The sequence below is a fragment of the Heptranchias perlo genome, chromosome 2, assembly GCF_035084215.1.
Source record: "Heptranchias perlo isolate sHepPer1 chromosome 2, sHepPer1.hap1, whole genome shotgun sequence".
Lineage (NCBI taxonomy): Eukaryota > Metazoa > Chordata > Chondrichthyes > Hexanchiformes > Hexanchidae > Heptranchias > Heptranchias perlo.
Genome location: NC_090326.1, coordinates 122,603,071 through 122,620,197, shown reverse-complemented (window position 1 = coordinate 122,620,197; position 17,127 = coordinate 122,603,071). Strand labels below are relative to the sequence as shown.

The window sequence follows — 17,127 nt, the reverse complement described above, 5'->3', positions numbered from 1 at the left end:
TGTGTTTTCCCCAATGCCTTCACTTTGTGACAGTGTTTGTTCTGTGTCTTCTACTTCTTAACCGTGTACTCCTTCTAAGTGTTTCCCCAGTCAGAGGAGGAAGTGAGGTGGATAGCTGTTGCATTTCAGTGGCTACCTCTAGAGATGGAAGTGGCCCAACACCACCTTGTGCTGCTTCTGTAGAAGGATCTGCAGTGACTGCTTAAGCCTGTATCCTGAATGACACATCTGTACTTATTTGAGTGGAGTGGCTGGATGTGATGTCAGCCTGAGAAACAACCCCATCTTAGCAGACTCCAGCCATTTCCCTTCTGGGTGCTCCCTCAGCACGTTCAGAGATAAGAACATAAGAGATAGGAGCAGGAGGAGGCCATTTGGCCCTTCGAGCCTGCGCCGCCATTCAATGAGATCATGGCTGATCTGATTCTGGCCTTAACTCCACTTTCCCACCTGTTCCCCATATCCTTTGACTCCCTTGCTGATCAAAAATTTGTCTAACTGAGCCTTGAATATATTCAATGACTCAGCCTCCACAACTCTTTGGGCCAAAGAATTCCAAGATCTGTGTGGTAGTAGGCTACTGAGCGGCAGTGAGGTAGTTCAAGCCATGTTATGGCTACCTCAATCTGATTCTCCAACATGGTGAATTCAGACAAGACAGACTGCTGTAAGTTGAAGTCCTGGGTCTCAAGAACCCTAGCTAATAAATTTGTGATGAAAGTTATGCCCAAGCCTAGTCCTCGACCATGAAGGGCTCCACAGCGCAGGGCCTGACGTGCACACACTCTTCATGGTAATCTACAACACAGCCAGATGCCCCCATACGGAATAAGCTGTTTTGCATGCTTTCCAATGCCTGAATGAACTGCTGATAGGTGTCAGCCTTGGCTCAGTGGTAGCACTCTTGCCTGTGAGTCAGAAGATTGTGGATTCATGTTGCACTTCAGAGCCTTGAGCACATAATCTAGGTTTACACTTCACTGCAGTACTGAGGGAGTGCTGTATTGTCAGAGGTGCCATCTTTTAGATTAGACGTTTAAACAAGGTCCTGCCTGCCCTCTCAGATGAAAGCAAAAGATCGCATGGCACTATATGAAGAGTTCTTCCGGTGTCCTGGCCAATATTTATCCCTCAACCAACATCACTAAAACAGATTATCTGGTATTCACGCCAGACAAGTGCCAAGCAATGACCATCCCCAACAAGAGAGAGCCTAACCACCTCCCCTTGACATTCAACATCATTACCATCACCAAATCCCCCACCATCAACATCCTGGGGGTCACCATTGACCAGAAACTTAACTGGACCAGCCACATAAATACTGTGGCTACAAGAGCAGGTCAGAGGCTGAGTATTATACAGCGAGTGACTCACCTCCTGACTCCCCAAAGCCTTTCCACCATCTACAAGGCACAAGTCAAGAGTGTGATGGAATACTCTCCACTTGCCTGAATGAGCGCAGCTCCAACAACACTCAAGAAGCTCGACACCATCCAGGACAAAGCAGTCCGCTTGACTGGTACCCCATCCACCATCCTAAACATTCACTCCCTTCACCACCAGCGCACCGTAGTTGCAGTGTGCACCATCTACAGGATGCACTGCAGCAACTCGCCAAGGCTTCTTCAACAGCACCTCCCAAACCCGTGACCTCTACCACCTAGAAGAACAAGGGCAGCAGGCACATGGGAACAATACCACCTGCACATTCCCCTCCAATCACACACCATCCCGACTTGGAAATATATCGCCGTTCCTTCGTCATCGCTCCGTCAAAATCCTGGGACTCCCGACCTGATAGCACTGTGGGAGTACCTTCACCACAGGGACTGCAGCGGTTCAAGAAGGCGACTCACCAGCACCTTCTCAAGGGCAATTAGAGATGGGCAATAAATGCCTTGCCAGCGACGCCCACATCTCATGAACGAATAAAAAAAATTTATCTGGTAATTATCTCATTGTTTTTGGGACCGTGCTGTATGCAAATTAGCTGCCATGTTACTTGCATTATACCACTAACTATACTTCAAAAGTCTGTAAAGCGCTTTGGGACGTCCTGAGGTCATGAAAGGTGCTATATAAATGCAAGTTCTTTCTTTCTTTGAGTTTACAAGCTTTGCAAGCTGTGGCTGTGGTAAGCTAAGGCTCAGCAGCTACCAGAGCTCTTGTACTGACCCTCTAGCCAGCAGATTGCATCTCCTTTAATTCCACCTACATTTGCTCCTTCTGGCTTGTGCTCTGTGCTTCTACCCCCTCCTGTAACTCAAGACTGACCTCAATGAAGTGGATGTATCGTTGCCACTGTATGAGCAGTGAGAGTGTGTGATATGCTCATTGTGTTTGTTTCGAGGTCTCTGAACCACCGCCCCTTGGGCACCTAGAGGAACAGAAGAAGAACATATTTTAGAATGGTAGCAATAAAACACTACAGTATATGTTTATGTTTGAGGGAATGAGTAACTGAATAAGGAAAGAAAGAATGAAAATCAGATGATCCTGCTTTTGAGACGCCTCTGACCTTCCCCTCCCCCACTCGTCTCCATGCCCACAATCGCCAGGGCCCTCTCCTCATAAGGAGTCAAAGGTCACAGCTGAAGTGAACCCTCACTTTCTCCATTTGCTAGCACTGGTTATGTGCAAGCAGTTCCTGCAAGGAGTTAGTACAGAGACAGATGTTGAAGTAAGCAATATGCAAGATGTTTATGGTTCACGTGCCCAGACTAGCAGCCACCTTAAGTGAGTGCGAGCAGGTATCTTGTGTGGGCAGCGTGCTTAGTGTTCGTTGCTTGCCACATTTTATGGGCCAAGGTGCAAATTCATTGTGATGGCAGCAATGCAGAGCTCCATGTCAAACATGGGCATGCCTATGCATTTGTAAATAAATAAGCCATTGTTAAACAGCAGTACATTGTCCTTTTGCGCTGCTACACCACATTTACATTAAAGTGCTATTAAGGTACCTTGTAAGACAACTTTGTTAAATTATGCAAAGTGTGAACACACTTGGCAACCTTGCATAGCCCAGCAAAGTTCTTCCTCATCCCGCCTGCTCCCAGGCTCGGACCACAGTTGAGACAGCATAGTTTTCTCTGTCACACTATTCACGCTGCTCGGACAGTACTCTTGAGTAGAAAGTGGCCATCAGCTCCAAAAAGATCCACCCTTCTCTATAGCACTTCCAGCAAAGTGTTTTGGAATTGCGCTGTTCTGCCTTTTCTCCTTGCTTTTGCCATGTTTTGAATTGTAGCTAATTTCCCTTTTAAGGGAACCAGCAGACCTTTTTAAGGAGTTGCTAGTGGTGTATGAGCTGTGTGTAGCCCCTTGTACGCTCCCAACATGTTATGTGCCAAGGGCCGTAAACATTTATTTAGATAAGCTCACTGTGCACAAGGTCAACTCAGTGGAGCACAGGCACACAAGGTGACTAAAGGGCAGTGACCATGCTGCTTTATCAGTTTCTCAGCAGGATTGTTGTGTACAGGGACTAAGTGAAGCAGTGGATTTACCACACATCCTTTCATCCATCATATTTGGAACCCAGCCTGACTGGATGAAAGTCTCCTTGCTGGCAGCTGCAAGAGTCCTAGATTAAGTACATTTGGGCAATCTCAGCCATGTTCTCCAACAAAACAAAACTGACCATAATTTAGAACTAAAATTGGTACTCACTCAAGGATGGCTGGTGTGAGAAACAAAAAAAGTGAATTAGTGTAATAAAAAGTTGGGATTAAGGCACATTATTGGAGCAGAGTAAATAGAGCAGCATGTAACTTGTGCTGCAGCTGATCTGGAAGTGATTACAGCTTACACTGATATCCCGCACCTTTATGATCATAAAAAAAAATGCCATGTATGCATTTGCACTTATTATCTGGCTTCGCTTTTTTAATAAAGGTTATAAAGGTTAACGGTTGAAATGATACTGGTTAATTATTTCATCTTTTTCTATAATTTAGTCTGCGGCTCATTACCCCACCCAGAAGAGGTCAGACCTCCCAGATGATGAATTCTTGGAATGGATGACATCTGTCGGTGGCACCCCATCGGAAATTCTTACAAATAAAGACATTCTGCAACTCTTTGTCCCAGTTGTAAAAGCAGATATTAGACTTATGGACTTAAAAAAGTAAATCTGCATAATGTATAGTAAGATTAGAATTATAAAGTGGGTACAATGTGTTAGATTTATTTTCTACCTGTTCTCTTTTGATTTGTTTTTCACATTAAAATTGAAGCACAATGATCCTCTTTTGATGTGATCGCGTTGCTGTAATATTGTAACTATGTGTAGTTCATATTGTGAACATGAAAGAATCCAGTTGGATTAAACTCTTTTCTGCCTTCAACACTAACTTTTTAGTAGATAAAATGCAGTCAGTCACTACAGCAGCATTCTTTCAGACAGTGCACAAAGTTAAACACGCAACTTTATTAAAAATGTTTTATAGAATCATAGAAAGATCGGCCCAGAAGGAGGCCATTCAGCCCATCGTAACTGTGCTGGCCAAAAAAGAGCTATCCAGCTTAATCCCACTTTCCAGCACTTGGTCCATAGCCCTGTAGCTTACGGCACTTCAAGTGCCCGTCCAAGTACTTTCTAAATGAGTTGAGGGTTTCTGCCTCTACCACCATTTCAGGCAGTGAGTTCCAGACCCCCACCACCCTCTGGGTGAAAACATTTCTCCTCAGCTCCCCGCTAATCCTTCTACCAATTACTTTAAATCTATGCCCCCTGGTCACTGACCCCTCTACTAAGGGAAACAGGTCCTCCCTATCCACGCTATCTAGGCCCCTCAATTTTATACACCTCCATTAAATCTCCCCTCAGCCTTCTTTGTTCCAAAGAAAACAATCCCAGCCTATCCAATCTTTTCGCACAGCTGAAATTCTCCAGCGCTGGCAACATCACTGTAAATCTCTGTACCCTCTCTAGTGCAATCACATCTTTCCTGTAATGTGGTGACCAGAATTGTATGCAGTACTCAAGCTGTGGCCTAACCAGTGTTTTATGCAGTTTTAGCATAACCTCCCTACTCTTATATTCTATGCCTCGGCTAATAAAGGAAAGTATCCCGTAAGCCTTCTTAACCACCTTATCTACCTGTCCTGCTACCTTCAGGGATCTGTGGACATGGACTCCAAGGCCCCTCTGTTCCTCTACACTTCTCAGTATCCTACAATTTATTGTGTATTCCCCTGCCTTGTTCACCCTCCCCAAATGCATTACCTCACACTTCTCTGGATTGAATTCCATTTGCCACTTTTCTGCCCACCTGACCAGTCCATTGATATCTTCCTGCAGTCTACAGCTTTCCTCCTCACTCTCAACCACACGGCCAATTTTTGTATTATCTGCAAACTTCTTGATCAAGCCCCGTACATTCACGTCCAAATCATTTATACCACAAAAAGCAAAGGACCTGGTACTGAGCCTTGCGGAACCCCACTGGAAACAGCCTTCCAGTCACAAAATCCCGTCAAACATTACCCTTTGCTTCCTGCCACTGAGCCAATTTTGGATACAACGTGCCATTTTCCCTTGGATCCCATGGGCTTTTACTTTTCTGACCAGTCCGCCATGTGGGACCTTGTCAAAAGCCTTGCTAAAATCCATGTACACTACATCAAACACGTTACCCTCATCGACCCTCCATGTTACCTCCTCAATCACCTTTGCGAGAAGGAGCATTTCAGAAGACAACTTTCCCAAGGACTGGCAGGATGAAGGCTTGTGCCTGTGATTCCCCATTTGGCAGGTTCCCAGACTTACTTGTTCCTTTAGGGAGGCGTTGAATTGAGGCCAGGCATTTGTAGAAGGAAAATTCCACAGCCAACTCACACCAAGCTGCTCTTTTGCACCTTCTATAGGCTATCCCAAAACAGCTTGACATCTAATCACCTCACTGCTGCCACGTCTGCAACACTGGGGGTGATTTTAAACCCCAAGAACGGGTGTGTTGGGGGCGGATGGGAGTTGAAAATAGTTGTTTTCTTGGGTCGCAACCGCAAAATTTTCGGACTTTGTATTCCCAGTGGGAAGCTTGTACTTTTCCGCGCCAATGTTAAACCCAGAAATAAAGCCGGGTTGCGGTCGCGATCCAAAAAAACAACTATTTTCAACTCCCACCCGCCCCCAACTCACCCGTTCTTGGGGTTTAAAATCACCCCCATTATGTGTGAAGTAGATCTGAAGGGAGGATAGAATGAAGTGAGTTTTTGTTTTAAAAAGAATTGAACTGTTGCCATTTCTAGTGTGAGATATCAATTTTTGTCTGATTATGCTCCTGTGAAGCACCTTGGGATATTTTATTACGTGAAAGGCGCTATTCAAATGCAAGTTGTTTGTTAGTATGAAGTTAATGACTTTCGAATAATTTTGAACTGGTTTTGTTTCTGCTACAGCTTTGAAAAACTACAGAATAAGTTCTTCTCTTGTTCCATCAGCATTTTTGATGGAGAGGAGAATGCGCGACATGACCTTGAAGGTGAGACTAATGTTCCAGCATATAGCTTGAACCTACAGTTGCACAAAATAATTTTTGTTTGGTTCATGCATGCATCAAATTTGCTTATTAGTCTACTAACTACTATCAGTATAAATCACACTGCTATCTGATGTCTTAGAAATAAAGGCTTCGATATTAAGTTCCCCCCCCCCAAACCCATGATGGGTGGGAGGAGGAGGGTTAAATCCTAAAAAACACGAAACAAGACCCCACCCCGATACTTATGTGCCTGCTGCCATTTTTACGGCTGCAATTAGCGTAGCGCACAAGTGGCGGGACACTTCATTAACATATTGGGAGCCTGATTTAAATTTAACTGCTGCCGGCCAGGTTTCCCAAGGCTCGGTAAACCCGGCAGTGAAAGGGAGGTGGGAGCGGCCAGCTCCAGAAAGTAAGTGCCTTTTTAGCACTCCTTGTGGAGCAGGAGTGCTCTCCCCGGCCCCTCAAGGAAGCCTACGGCCTCCCTTTGGCCGATCGCAGCCTCTCTCTAGCCCCTGTTGCGATCGCCGACCCCCGCCCCCAAGCTCCGATCTGCAGCCTGCTCCCCTCTCACGATTGTAAACAATTTTACAACACCAAGTTATAGTACAGCAATTTTATTTTAAATTCACAAGCTTTCGGAGACTTCCTCCTTCCTCAGGTACATTTACCTGAGGAAGGAGGAAGTCTCCGAAAGCTTGTGAATTTAAAATAAAATTGCTGGACTATAACTTGGTGTTGTAAAATTGTTTACAATTGTCAACCCCAGTCCATCACCGGCATCTCCACATCATGACTACCCTCTCACGATCACAGCTGATCCCCCTCTTCCCCCCCCCACCCCCAGCCCCGATCTGTAGTCTGCTCCCCTCCCATGATAACGGCCGATCCCCCTTCCTTCCCCCCCTCCCCCAAGCCCCGATCTGGAGCCTGCCCACTTCCCAATTGCCGGGGACCATCCCCAAGGATCCCCAGCTGCAGTTTCCTGCCGCTGGTTTTCAATTAGGCTGTCTGCCATGTGGGAAACAGAATTTAAAAAATGATAATGAGGTCCTGACATTACATTTGGCAGAACCTCCATGTCCCCAGCCTTGTTGGGTTCTTTGGCTGTTTTCGGCCTCTTTCTGATGAACATTAATGAACCAGACCAGTTAGGTTTTAGTGGCAATTCAGCAATGAGATGAGAATTAAAATTGTATTTTGTTTAATTCCTGCAGCTTGGAACGACTTCACAAGTGGGGAATTTACCATCCGTATTTTTCCTGGAGGCCATTTTTACCTCAAAGAGCCAGATAATGAAAACTTTTTAGTAGCTTACATTACGAAGCATTTAGAAACTGTTGAAATAAACTATTTTTAAAGACCAGGGCAGCTTATAAGGGTTTTAGTTCAAATATTAGGAACTTCTACAATATTATAATAAGTTTAACAAAGATTTTTTTCCACTTTGTACACATACTATGATGTATTCTTGTTCCACATTTAAACACTATGGGCTTGAAATTGTGCCTGGGGACAGTAGCATATGAATGTTTAATGCAGTCACAAGAAATTCCTTCCTTTGCTATTTGAACACAAGCTGGGCCTATCAGGTGGCAAGCTGGGCAGAATTCCCAGGGTAGTGGAGGAATACCCGCAGGCACACCATCATTGTACTCCTTGGGCAGAAGAAAAGACTGCCCTCTCTAGAGTGCAATTTCCAGGAAAAAACACATTGGGTGGAAACCTGGGGGATCCACATTCTGGCCCAAATTGCAGCTCCCTCACATGATTACACCACAGTTCTACCCTCCCGGAATTCCAGGGCCAAGGTGTTTACTTAATCCAAAATGCTATTTCATTTCCTGTATTTCTTTACCATCACTTCAACATAAGCTTTCATGACATCTTTTTTATTCATTCATACCTGCAAAGAAAAGAGAAACATATACATTTTAGACATGCTTTGATTTATTTTAAATTGATTTATTTTCCATAGAAGATACTAAATATGTTGTGTCAAGTCTGTAGTAATGATCTACATCAAAAATAAAAGAAAGTAACTGTGCACATGGGTCAGTTCATTTAAAATGAGTTGAGATGTTCTTCATATTTCTGTAAGTCTCAAACATTTCTCAGCATGACATCTCAAAAAAAGTGTTTCAGTATGACATCTGGAAAATCTACATTATTTAGAGTTATGATAAAAATTACTAATTCACAAGCTGAATAATTCTTAGAAGTTAGACGACAAACATACATATTATACGAAGTCAATTTAGGACAAAAATATTATAAAAATGTGACTTTCAAATGGTAATTCAGCCAGTTAATGGTAATGGAAGTGGAATGGCAATTAACTTTTGTTAAACCACAGATCCCAGAGTAATATGGTGTACTCAGAGAATTATAAGTCACACTCAGACTAGATTATTTTCTACTCTGGTGGAATAAAGTTAGTATAATGAAAATCATCTTTTTTCCTAATAGTCCAGAATACAGTACCTCAGTCAAAATGAGTGTATATACCATTCTCATGTATCGTTTTCCAAGTTGCTGTAGTGCTCCCAGCAATATCTGCAACAATGGGCTCGATATTACCAGGGCTGCGGGTTCGCGGCGGGGGGGCTATTGGGCGCGTGGGTAACATGCCCGGTGAAATCAGTCTGCCCCACGCGCGATCGCAGCCTAATTGGATCCACTTAACTGGTCTTCCGGGTTCCCCGCTGCTGATCTGCGCGTCGGGCGGGCTGCGCATGCGCAGTAAGCTCTGTCAGCTGGAGGAGCTCTATTTAAAGGGCAGTCCTCCACTGACTGATGCTGCAAGAAATAGGAAAAATTACAGCATGGAGCAGCCCAGGGGGAAGGCTGCTCCCAGTTTAATGATGCCTCACTCCAGGTATCATTAGATAGGGTGAGGAGGAGGGGGAGGACAGAGATCTTCCCCCCGGCGGGTGGGAGGAAGCGGCCTGCCTCTGCCACCAAGAAGGCTTGGCTCGAGGTGGGAGAGGAGGTCACCTGCACCACCAACATATCGCCCATCTGCATACAGTGCAGGAGGCACTGCAATGACCTAAGTAGGTCAGCCAAAGTGAGTACACTTACTGATTCCCCTACACTCCGTCTGCCACATCACCGCCCCCACCCCACATCTCCTTCTACACTGCCAACACTACTCTGTCACATCACCCCTCACACCCACTCAAAGCTCATCCTCATCTTACCTGCACTTACTCACCTCGCCAGTACTCATCCCGCCACTACCACTCAACCCAATCCTCATACAATCTCATGGCTCTATCTCATACTCACCCTCTCATGCATCTCTTTCACGGTCAGCCTCACTCAACCTGCCACTACCTGTGCTGCAGCCACAGGGCATGCATCACATATGTGCAGTAGGAAGCGTAAGGCAAACGTGTTGTGAGCATGAAGGGGATGCACAAGGGTGTTTGAGGGTTTGTCATGGTTTTTACTTATATTGAATTTCTGACCACTCACATCACATATTATATTGGCACCACTACTGCCACATCTTTACGAATCTTGTCTGGTTTGTGCAATAATGCCCTTTCCTGAGGATCACAATGAAGACCCACACCTGATGCCACCCATTGTGTCACTGCAAAGTGGGTGTAGGTGTATTTGCAGGGCTCTTTTGTGCAGACGACTGAGAGACATCAGCGATGTCCCCGGTGGCACCCTGGAAGGATGTGGAGGAGAAGTTGTTAAGGGCAGTGGTGACTTTGACAGCGACAGGTAAGAAGATGGTGCTCGGGCCAACCGAGAGCAGCTCGGCATGAAGGAGGCTGCAGATGTCCACGACTACATGTCGAGTGACTCTGAGCCTCCGTGTGCACTGCTGCTCAGAGAGGTCCAGGAAGCTGAGCCTCGGTCTGTGGACCCTGAGGCGAGGGTAGTGCCCCCTGCGACGCATCTCTCTCTGCGGTTGCCCTCCCTCCTGCTGTGCAGGTGGATGTGTCACAGCACTGTGTTGTGGAGCTCCACGTGTCAGAGGTGGACGGCTTGGCCGGCGAGGCTGGTGAAGCTGTTCGCCCTCCGAAGAGGTCATGACTGCAGCTACGGCGGCCCCCATTCAGAAGATGTACATCTGAGGGGGTCCACACGGTAGGTACATGTCTCTGGACCCTGGGGTAAATATGCAAGTTGGTGAATTTTCTTGTCAGGAGGAGGGTGGTGGAGGCCAAACTTTGTCCCAAGTGACAGAGTGGCCTCCTGTAATGAGTGAGGGTCTCCCCCTCCCCCACCTGTCAAATGGACCTTTGCAGCTGCCACAGGCTGATAGCTGCAACACGTCCATTTCAACTGGGAGTGTTTCCCCCAGTACGGGAAACAGTCCCAGTTGTTTCTAAAATCCAACCCCTCCTCACATATTCCCTTAATCAGGTCTGTTAATGACCTGAAATGACAAGATAAATACTCTCAAGTGGCACCCCGCTGGCTTTAATTGCCTGCGGGAGTCCCACATGCGGGGGCTGCGCGCGCACGTCGGCGCGTCTGTGGGGAACCCGGAAGTGGGCGGGTTGGAGCCGGGCTCCCGACCCGCTCCAGGATTCCCCGATTTTCGGAGCCCCCCCCGCCAGGAACGCACCCGATAGCGGAGAAAAAAATATGCTGTTGGGACAGAAGCAATCAACATTCTCTACATGAATTAAGGAAGATTAGTAGTGCCCCTAAAACAAAAAACAGAGCATCACAAGTGACTAATTTTTTTTTTAATTCATTCTTGGGATGTTGGCAAGGCTGGCATTTATTGCCCATCCCTCGTTGCCTTGAGGTGGTGTTATTCAATCTAGGGGCTTGCTATCCACTTCGGAGGGCAGTTAAAAGTCAACCACATTTGGAATTGTTAGAGTTACAATAATGAATTAAACAGCCAACATGCTATTGGGTCCAATCTGCACTTGAACTGTGATCAAAAGATTGGCGTATAGGTTAAAAGAAAATACAGAAGAAAAATAAAGGACTTTTACTTCACTAGACAATTATTACACAGTAAATATAGTATAAATATTGAGGACAAAAATAATAAAATGAGAAACTAGCTAAATCCACTACAATCTAGGCAGTAACTGTAAATGACGGAATGATACAAGAAGTTAAGCTTCTCTGTTCAACATCTTTAAGACTTCAACAATTAGGAACATAGGAACAGGAGTAGGCCATTTAACCCCTCGAGCCTGTTCTGCCATTCAATGAGATCATGGCTGATCTGTGATCTAACTCCATATACCCACCTTAGCCAAAGGTATTAAGGAAATGGGGCTAACAAAAATCAACAATCTCAGTTTTAAAATTAACAACTGAGCTAACATCAACTGCCGTTTGCAGTTCCCCTTAACATCTTGAAAACTTTGATCAGATCACCCCTTAATCTTCTAAATTCCAGGGAGTACAACGCTAGTTTGCGTAATCTCTCCTTGTAATGTAACCCTTGGACTCCAGGTATCATTCTAGTATATCTACACTGCACTCCCTCCAAGGCAAACATATCCTTCCTAAGGTGCGGTGTCCAGAACTGAACACAGTCCTCCAGGTATGGTCTAACCAGGGCTTTGTATAGTTGTAGCATAACTTCTACCTCCTTGTATTCTAATCCTCTAGATATAAAGGCTAGCATTCCATTAGCCTTTTTGATTATTTTCTGTACCTGTCCATGACATTTTAAAGTACATTTATGTACATGAACCCCTAGATCTCTTTGGGCCTCCACTGTTAAAAGCTTTTCACCATTTAGAAAGTACTCTGATCTTTTTTAGGTTCAATATGGATGACCTCACACTTGCCTACATTGAAATCAATTTGCCACAGTTTTGCCCATTCACTTTATTATCTCTCTGTCATGTTATGCTTCCATCTACACTGCCTACTATGCTGCCTATCTTTGTGTCATCGGCAAACTTGGATATGTGGCTCTTTATCCTGTCATCTAAGTTGTTAATAAATACAGTGAATAGTTGAGGCCCCAACACAGATCCCTGTGGAACACCACTAGTCATATCCTGTCAATTTGAGTACTTGCCCATTATCCCTACTCTCTGTCTTCTGCCACTCAGCCAATTTCCTAACCAGGTCAATAATTTTCCTTCAATTCCATGAGCTTCAACTTTAGCTAACAGTCTCTTATGAGGGACTTTATCAGATGCCTTCTGGAAGTCCATATAAACAACATCCATAGACATTCCCCTGTCCGCTACTTTAGTTACCTCTTCAAAAAATTCAGTCACGTTCGTCAGGCATGACCTCCCCTTTACAAATCCATGCTGGCTCTCCCTGATCAGCTGAAATTTTTCAAGGTGTTCAGTCACTCTATCCTTAATTCTAGACTCCAGTAATTTCCCAACAACAGATGTTAGGCTAACTGGCCTATAATTCCCTGGTTTCCCTCTCTCACCTTTCTTAAATAACAGAGTGACAGGTGGAATTTTCCAATCTAAGGGAACGGTTCCTGAATCGAGAGAATTTAGGAAGATTATAGTTAGGGCATCTGCAATGTTCTCACCTACTTCCTTTAAAACCCTGGGATGGGAACCATCTGGTCCTGGGGATTTGTCGCTCTTTAGTGTCATTATTTTCTACATTACTGTTAATTTGCTTACATTAATTATGGTGAGTCCCCATCCCTGATTGAAAATTAGTTTCCTTAGGGTGTCCGGCATGCTATCCTCTTCCTGTACGCAAAGTAATTATTTAACATGTGTGCCATTTCCTTATTTTCATTTACAATATCAGCATCATCATAAGAACATAACATAAGAAATAGGAGCAGGAGTAGGCCATCCGGCCTCTCGAGCCTGCTCCGCCATTCAAGAAGATCGTGGCTGATCTTCTTCCTCAACGCCATTTTCTTGCACTATCCCCACATCCCTCGATGCCTTTAATATCTAGAAATCTATCAATCTCTGTTTTGAATGTACTCAAAGACTGAGCCTCCACAGCTCTCTGGGGTAGAGAATTCCAAAGATTCACCACCCTCTGAGTGAAGACATTTCTCCCCATCTCAGTCCTAAATGGCCTACCCCTTATTCTGAGACTGTGACCCCTGGTTCTAGACTCCCTAGCCAGGGGAAACATCCTCCCTGCATCTACCCTGTCGAGCCTGTGAGAATTTTGTATGTTTCAATGAGATCACCTCTCATTCTCCCAAACTCTAGAGAATACAGGCCTAGTCTACTCAATCTCCCCTTATGCGACAATCCCGCCATCCCAGGAATCAATCTGGTGAACCTTCATTGCACTCCCTCTATGACAAGTATATCCTTTCTTAGGTAAGGAGACCAAAATTGTACACAATACTCCAGGTGTGGTCTCACCAAGGCCCTATATAATTGCAGTAAGACATCTTTACTCCTCAGTTTTTAAGGCGCCCACATTGCTCTTGACCACTCTCTTTTTCCACTTGCAAGTTTCTTTTCATACTCCCTTTTTGATAGCTCTTATCTGTTTTGTCACCCTTTGATGTTCTATGTATCTCTCCCAGTTGCCAGGATCTGTGCTAGTTTTAGCATTTTTGTATGCTTTTTCTTTTAGTTTTAAGTGCAAAAGATAAACAATACCAATAAGAGTACATCGTCACACCAATGTTAACAGAGCTAAAATTTGGTTTCCCATTTCTGTTTATGAATTTTTGGAAAGTTGATACTGAGAGGTTTCCTTCTGTTGAAGGATGCTGCACAGGGTGATACCCTGGATGCGATGGCCATCTGAGCTGCTGGTAAAATGGTAGCCCCAGAATCCCTGCTGAAGGACCTTCAGATGACTCAAGGAGACTGTGAACACCTACATCACACAGCAAAGTGAATGATGAGGATCGCTACTTTTGCCCTAGTACAGTGAGAAGATTAATTAGAGAGCCCATCTGTTCTGTCAAATGAGTCCAGACAACTAAAATATTAGACTGTATTACCACACCAGTTTGGGCTCTCAGGTTACACATTGGCATGGACATCATCAATAGCCTTCTTAAGCAGACACATGTTCTCCTCTATAAAGCTCTGGGATGTAGGTTTCAAATGGTCTGCATCTGCCGTATATAATTGATATACCCGTGGACAGCTATTGCAGACCTTCCTGTGTATTTAATGTGGCTCTGAGAAGATCTTGTGGAGCATCCAGGATGACAGGGTCTTATTGCCACTTGACAATGCAATGTGGACTCCCCTCCTTGGGTGGAAACTGTTCAATGGCAGTAGATTCCATCCCTCCTGGACCTCATCAGTGTTCTCTGAAATGATTATAGTTTCACAGATGGATGCAGGGGAGTTGGATGAACATCATTTCTGTGTGGAGATCAACACAATGTACACATGCACTTGATATGAAAAAGACTGCTGCAGCATTCATACTGGCAGCAAATAATATATGAAGATGAAGTAAAGCTGGGAGATATTTAAAAACAAAGTTATAGACTTACTGTTATTGTACTGGGAAATTCCTTGGAAGATGAAACACATAGAAACATAGATACATAGAAAATAGGAGCAGGAGTAGACCATTCAGCTCTTTGAGCCTGCTCCGCCATTCAATATGATCATGGCTGATCCTCTATCTCAATACCATATTCCCGCTCTCTCCCCATACCCCTTGATGCCTATTGTGTCTTGAAATCTATCTAGCTCCATCTTAAATATATTCAGTGACTTGGCCTCCACATCCTTCTGTGGTAGAGAATTCCACAGGTTCACCGCCCCCTGAGTGAAGAAATTTCTCCTCATCTCAGTCCTAAATGTCCTACCCCATATCCTGAGACTGTGACCCCTCGTTCTGGATCCCCCAGCCAGGGGAAACATCCTCCCTGCATCCAGACTGTCTAGCCCTGTCAGAATTTTATATGTTTCAATGAGATCCCCTCTCATTCTTCTAAACTCGAGTGAATGCAGGCCGAGTTGACCCAATCTCTCCTCATACGACAGTCCTGCCATCCCTGGAATCAGTCTGGTGAACCTTCGCTGCACTCCCTCTTTGGCAAGTATATCCTTTCTTAGGTAAGGAGACCAAAACTGCACACAATACTCCAGGTGTGGTCTCACCAAGGCCCTGTATAACTGCAGTAAGACATCCTTGCTCCAATACTCAAATCCTCTTGCAATGAAGGCCAACATACCATTTGCCTTCCTAACTGCTTGCTGCACTTGCATGTTTGCTTTCAGTGACTGGTGTACAAGGACACCCAGGTGTCTTTGTACATCAACATTCCCCAATCCATCACCATTTAAATAATACACTACCTTTCTGTTTTTCCTTCCGAAGTGGATAACTTCACATTTATCCACATTATACTGCATCTGCCATGTATTTGCCCACTCACTCAACTTGTCTAAATCACCTTGAAACCTCTTTGCATCCTCCTCACAACTCACAATCGCACCTAGTTTTGTGTCGTCAGCAAACTTGGAAATATTACATTTGGTTCCTTCATCCAAATCATTGATATATATTGTGAATAGCCGGGGCCCAAGCACTGATCCCTGCGGTACCCCACTAGTCACTACCTGCCACCCCGAAAAAGACCCGTTTATTCCTACTCTCTGTTTCCTGTCTGTTAACCAATTTTCAATCCATGCCAGTATATTATCACCAATCCCATGTGCCTTAATTTTGCACACTAACCTCTTACGTGGGACCTTATCAAAGGCCTTCTGAAAATCCAAATAAACCACATCCACTGGTTCTCCCTTATCTATTCTACCAGTTACATCCTCAAAAAACTCCAGTAGGTTTGTCAAACATGATTTCCCTTTCATAAATGCATGCTGACTTTATCTATTCCCGTTGATATTTTCTAAGTGTCCTGTTATCACATCCTTTATAATAGACTCTAGCATTTTCCCTTCTACTGGTGTTAGGCTAACTGGTCTGTAGTTCCCTGTTTTCTCTCTCCCTCCTTTTTTAAATAGTGGGGTTACATTTGCCATCCTCCAATCTGCAGGAACTGTTCCACAATCTATAGAATTTTGGAAGATGACAACTAATGCACCCACTACTTCCATGGCTACCTCTTTTAGTACTCTGGGATGCAGATTATCAGGTCCTGGGGATTTATCGGCTTTCAGTCCCATTAATTTCTCCAGCACTATTTTTTTACTAATTCTAATTTCCTTTAATTCCTCCTTCTCACTAGACCCTTGATTCCCTTGCATTTCTGGGAAGTTATTTGTGTCCTCTTCCATGAAGACAGAACCAAAGTATTTGTTTAATTGCTCTGGCATTTCCCTGTTCCCTATTATAAATTCTCCCGTTTCTGACTGTAAGGGACCTACATTTGTCTTCACTAATCTTTTTCTTTTTACACACTTGTGGAAGCTTTTACAATCCACTTATATGTTCCTTGCAAGTTTACACTCATACTCTATTTTTCCCCTTTTAAATCAATCTCTTGATCCTTTTTTGCTGAATTCTAAACTGCTCCCAATCCTCAGGCTTGCTACTTTTTCTGGAAACTTTATATGACTCCTCTTTGGATCTAATACTATCCTTAATTTCTTTTGTTCGCCACGGTTGGGCCGCATTTCCTTTTGTGTTTTTGCGCCAGAAAGGACTGTATAATTGTTGCAATTCATGCATTTGTTCCTTAAATGTTAGCCATTGCCTATCACCATCATGTCTTTTAATGAAGCTTCCCAATCTATCATAGCCAACT

The 17,127-nt window shown here is 44.4% G+C and overlaps 1 protein-coding gene across 1 annotated transcript in view; it reads left to right on the top strand.

The window, feature by feature from the left end:
* Positions 1-8,535, top strand: part of olah (oleoyl-ACP hydrolase) — a 72,355-nt gene extending 63,820 nt beyond the window's left edge. Inside the window, exons 5-7 of the mRNA XM_068006841.1 lie at positions 3,960-4,129; positions 6,406-6,488; positions 7,706-8,535. Of these exons, the coding sequence (XP_067862942.1) occupies positions 3,960-4,129; positions 6,406-6,488; positions 7,706-7,848 (396 nt within the window). The 3' untranslated portion in view covers positions 7,849-8,535. The remainder of the gene's footprint in view (positions 1-3,959; positions 4,130-6,405; positions 6,489-7,705) is intronic.
* The last annotated feature ends 8,592 nt before the right edge of the window (positions 8,536-17,127 follow it).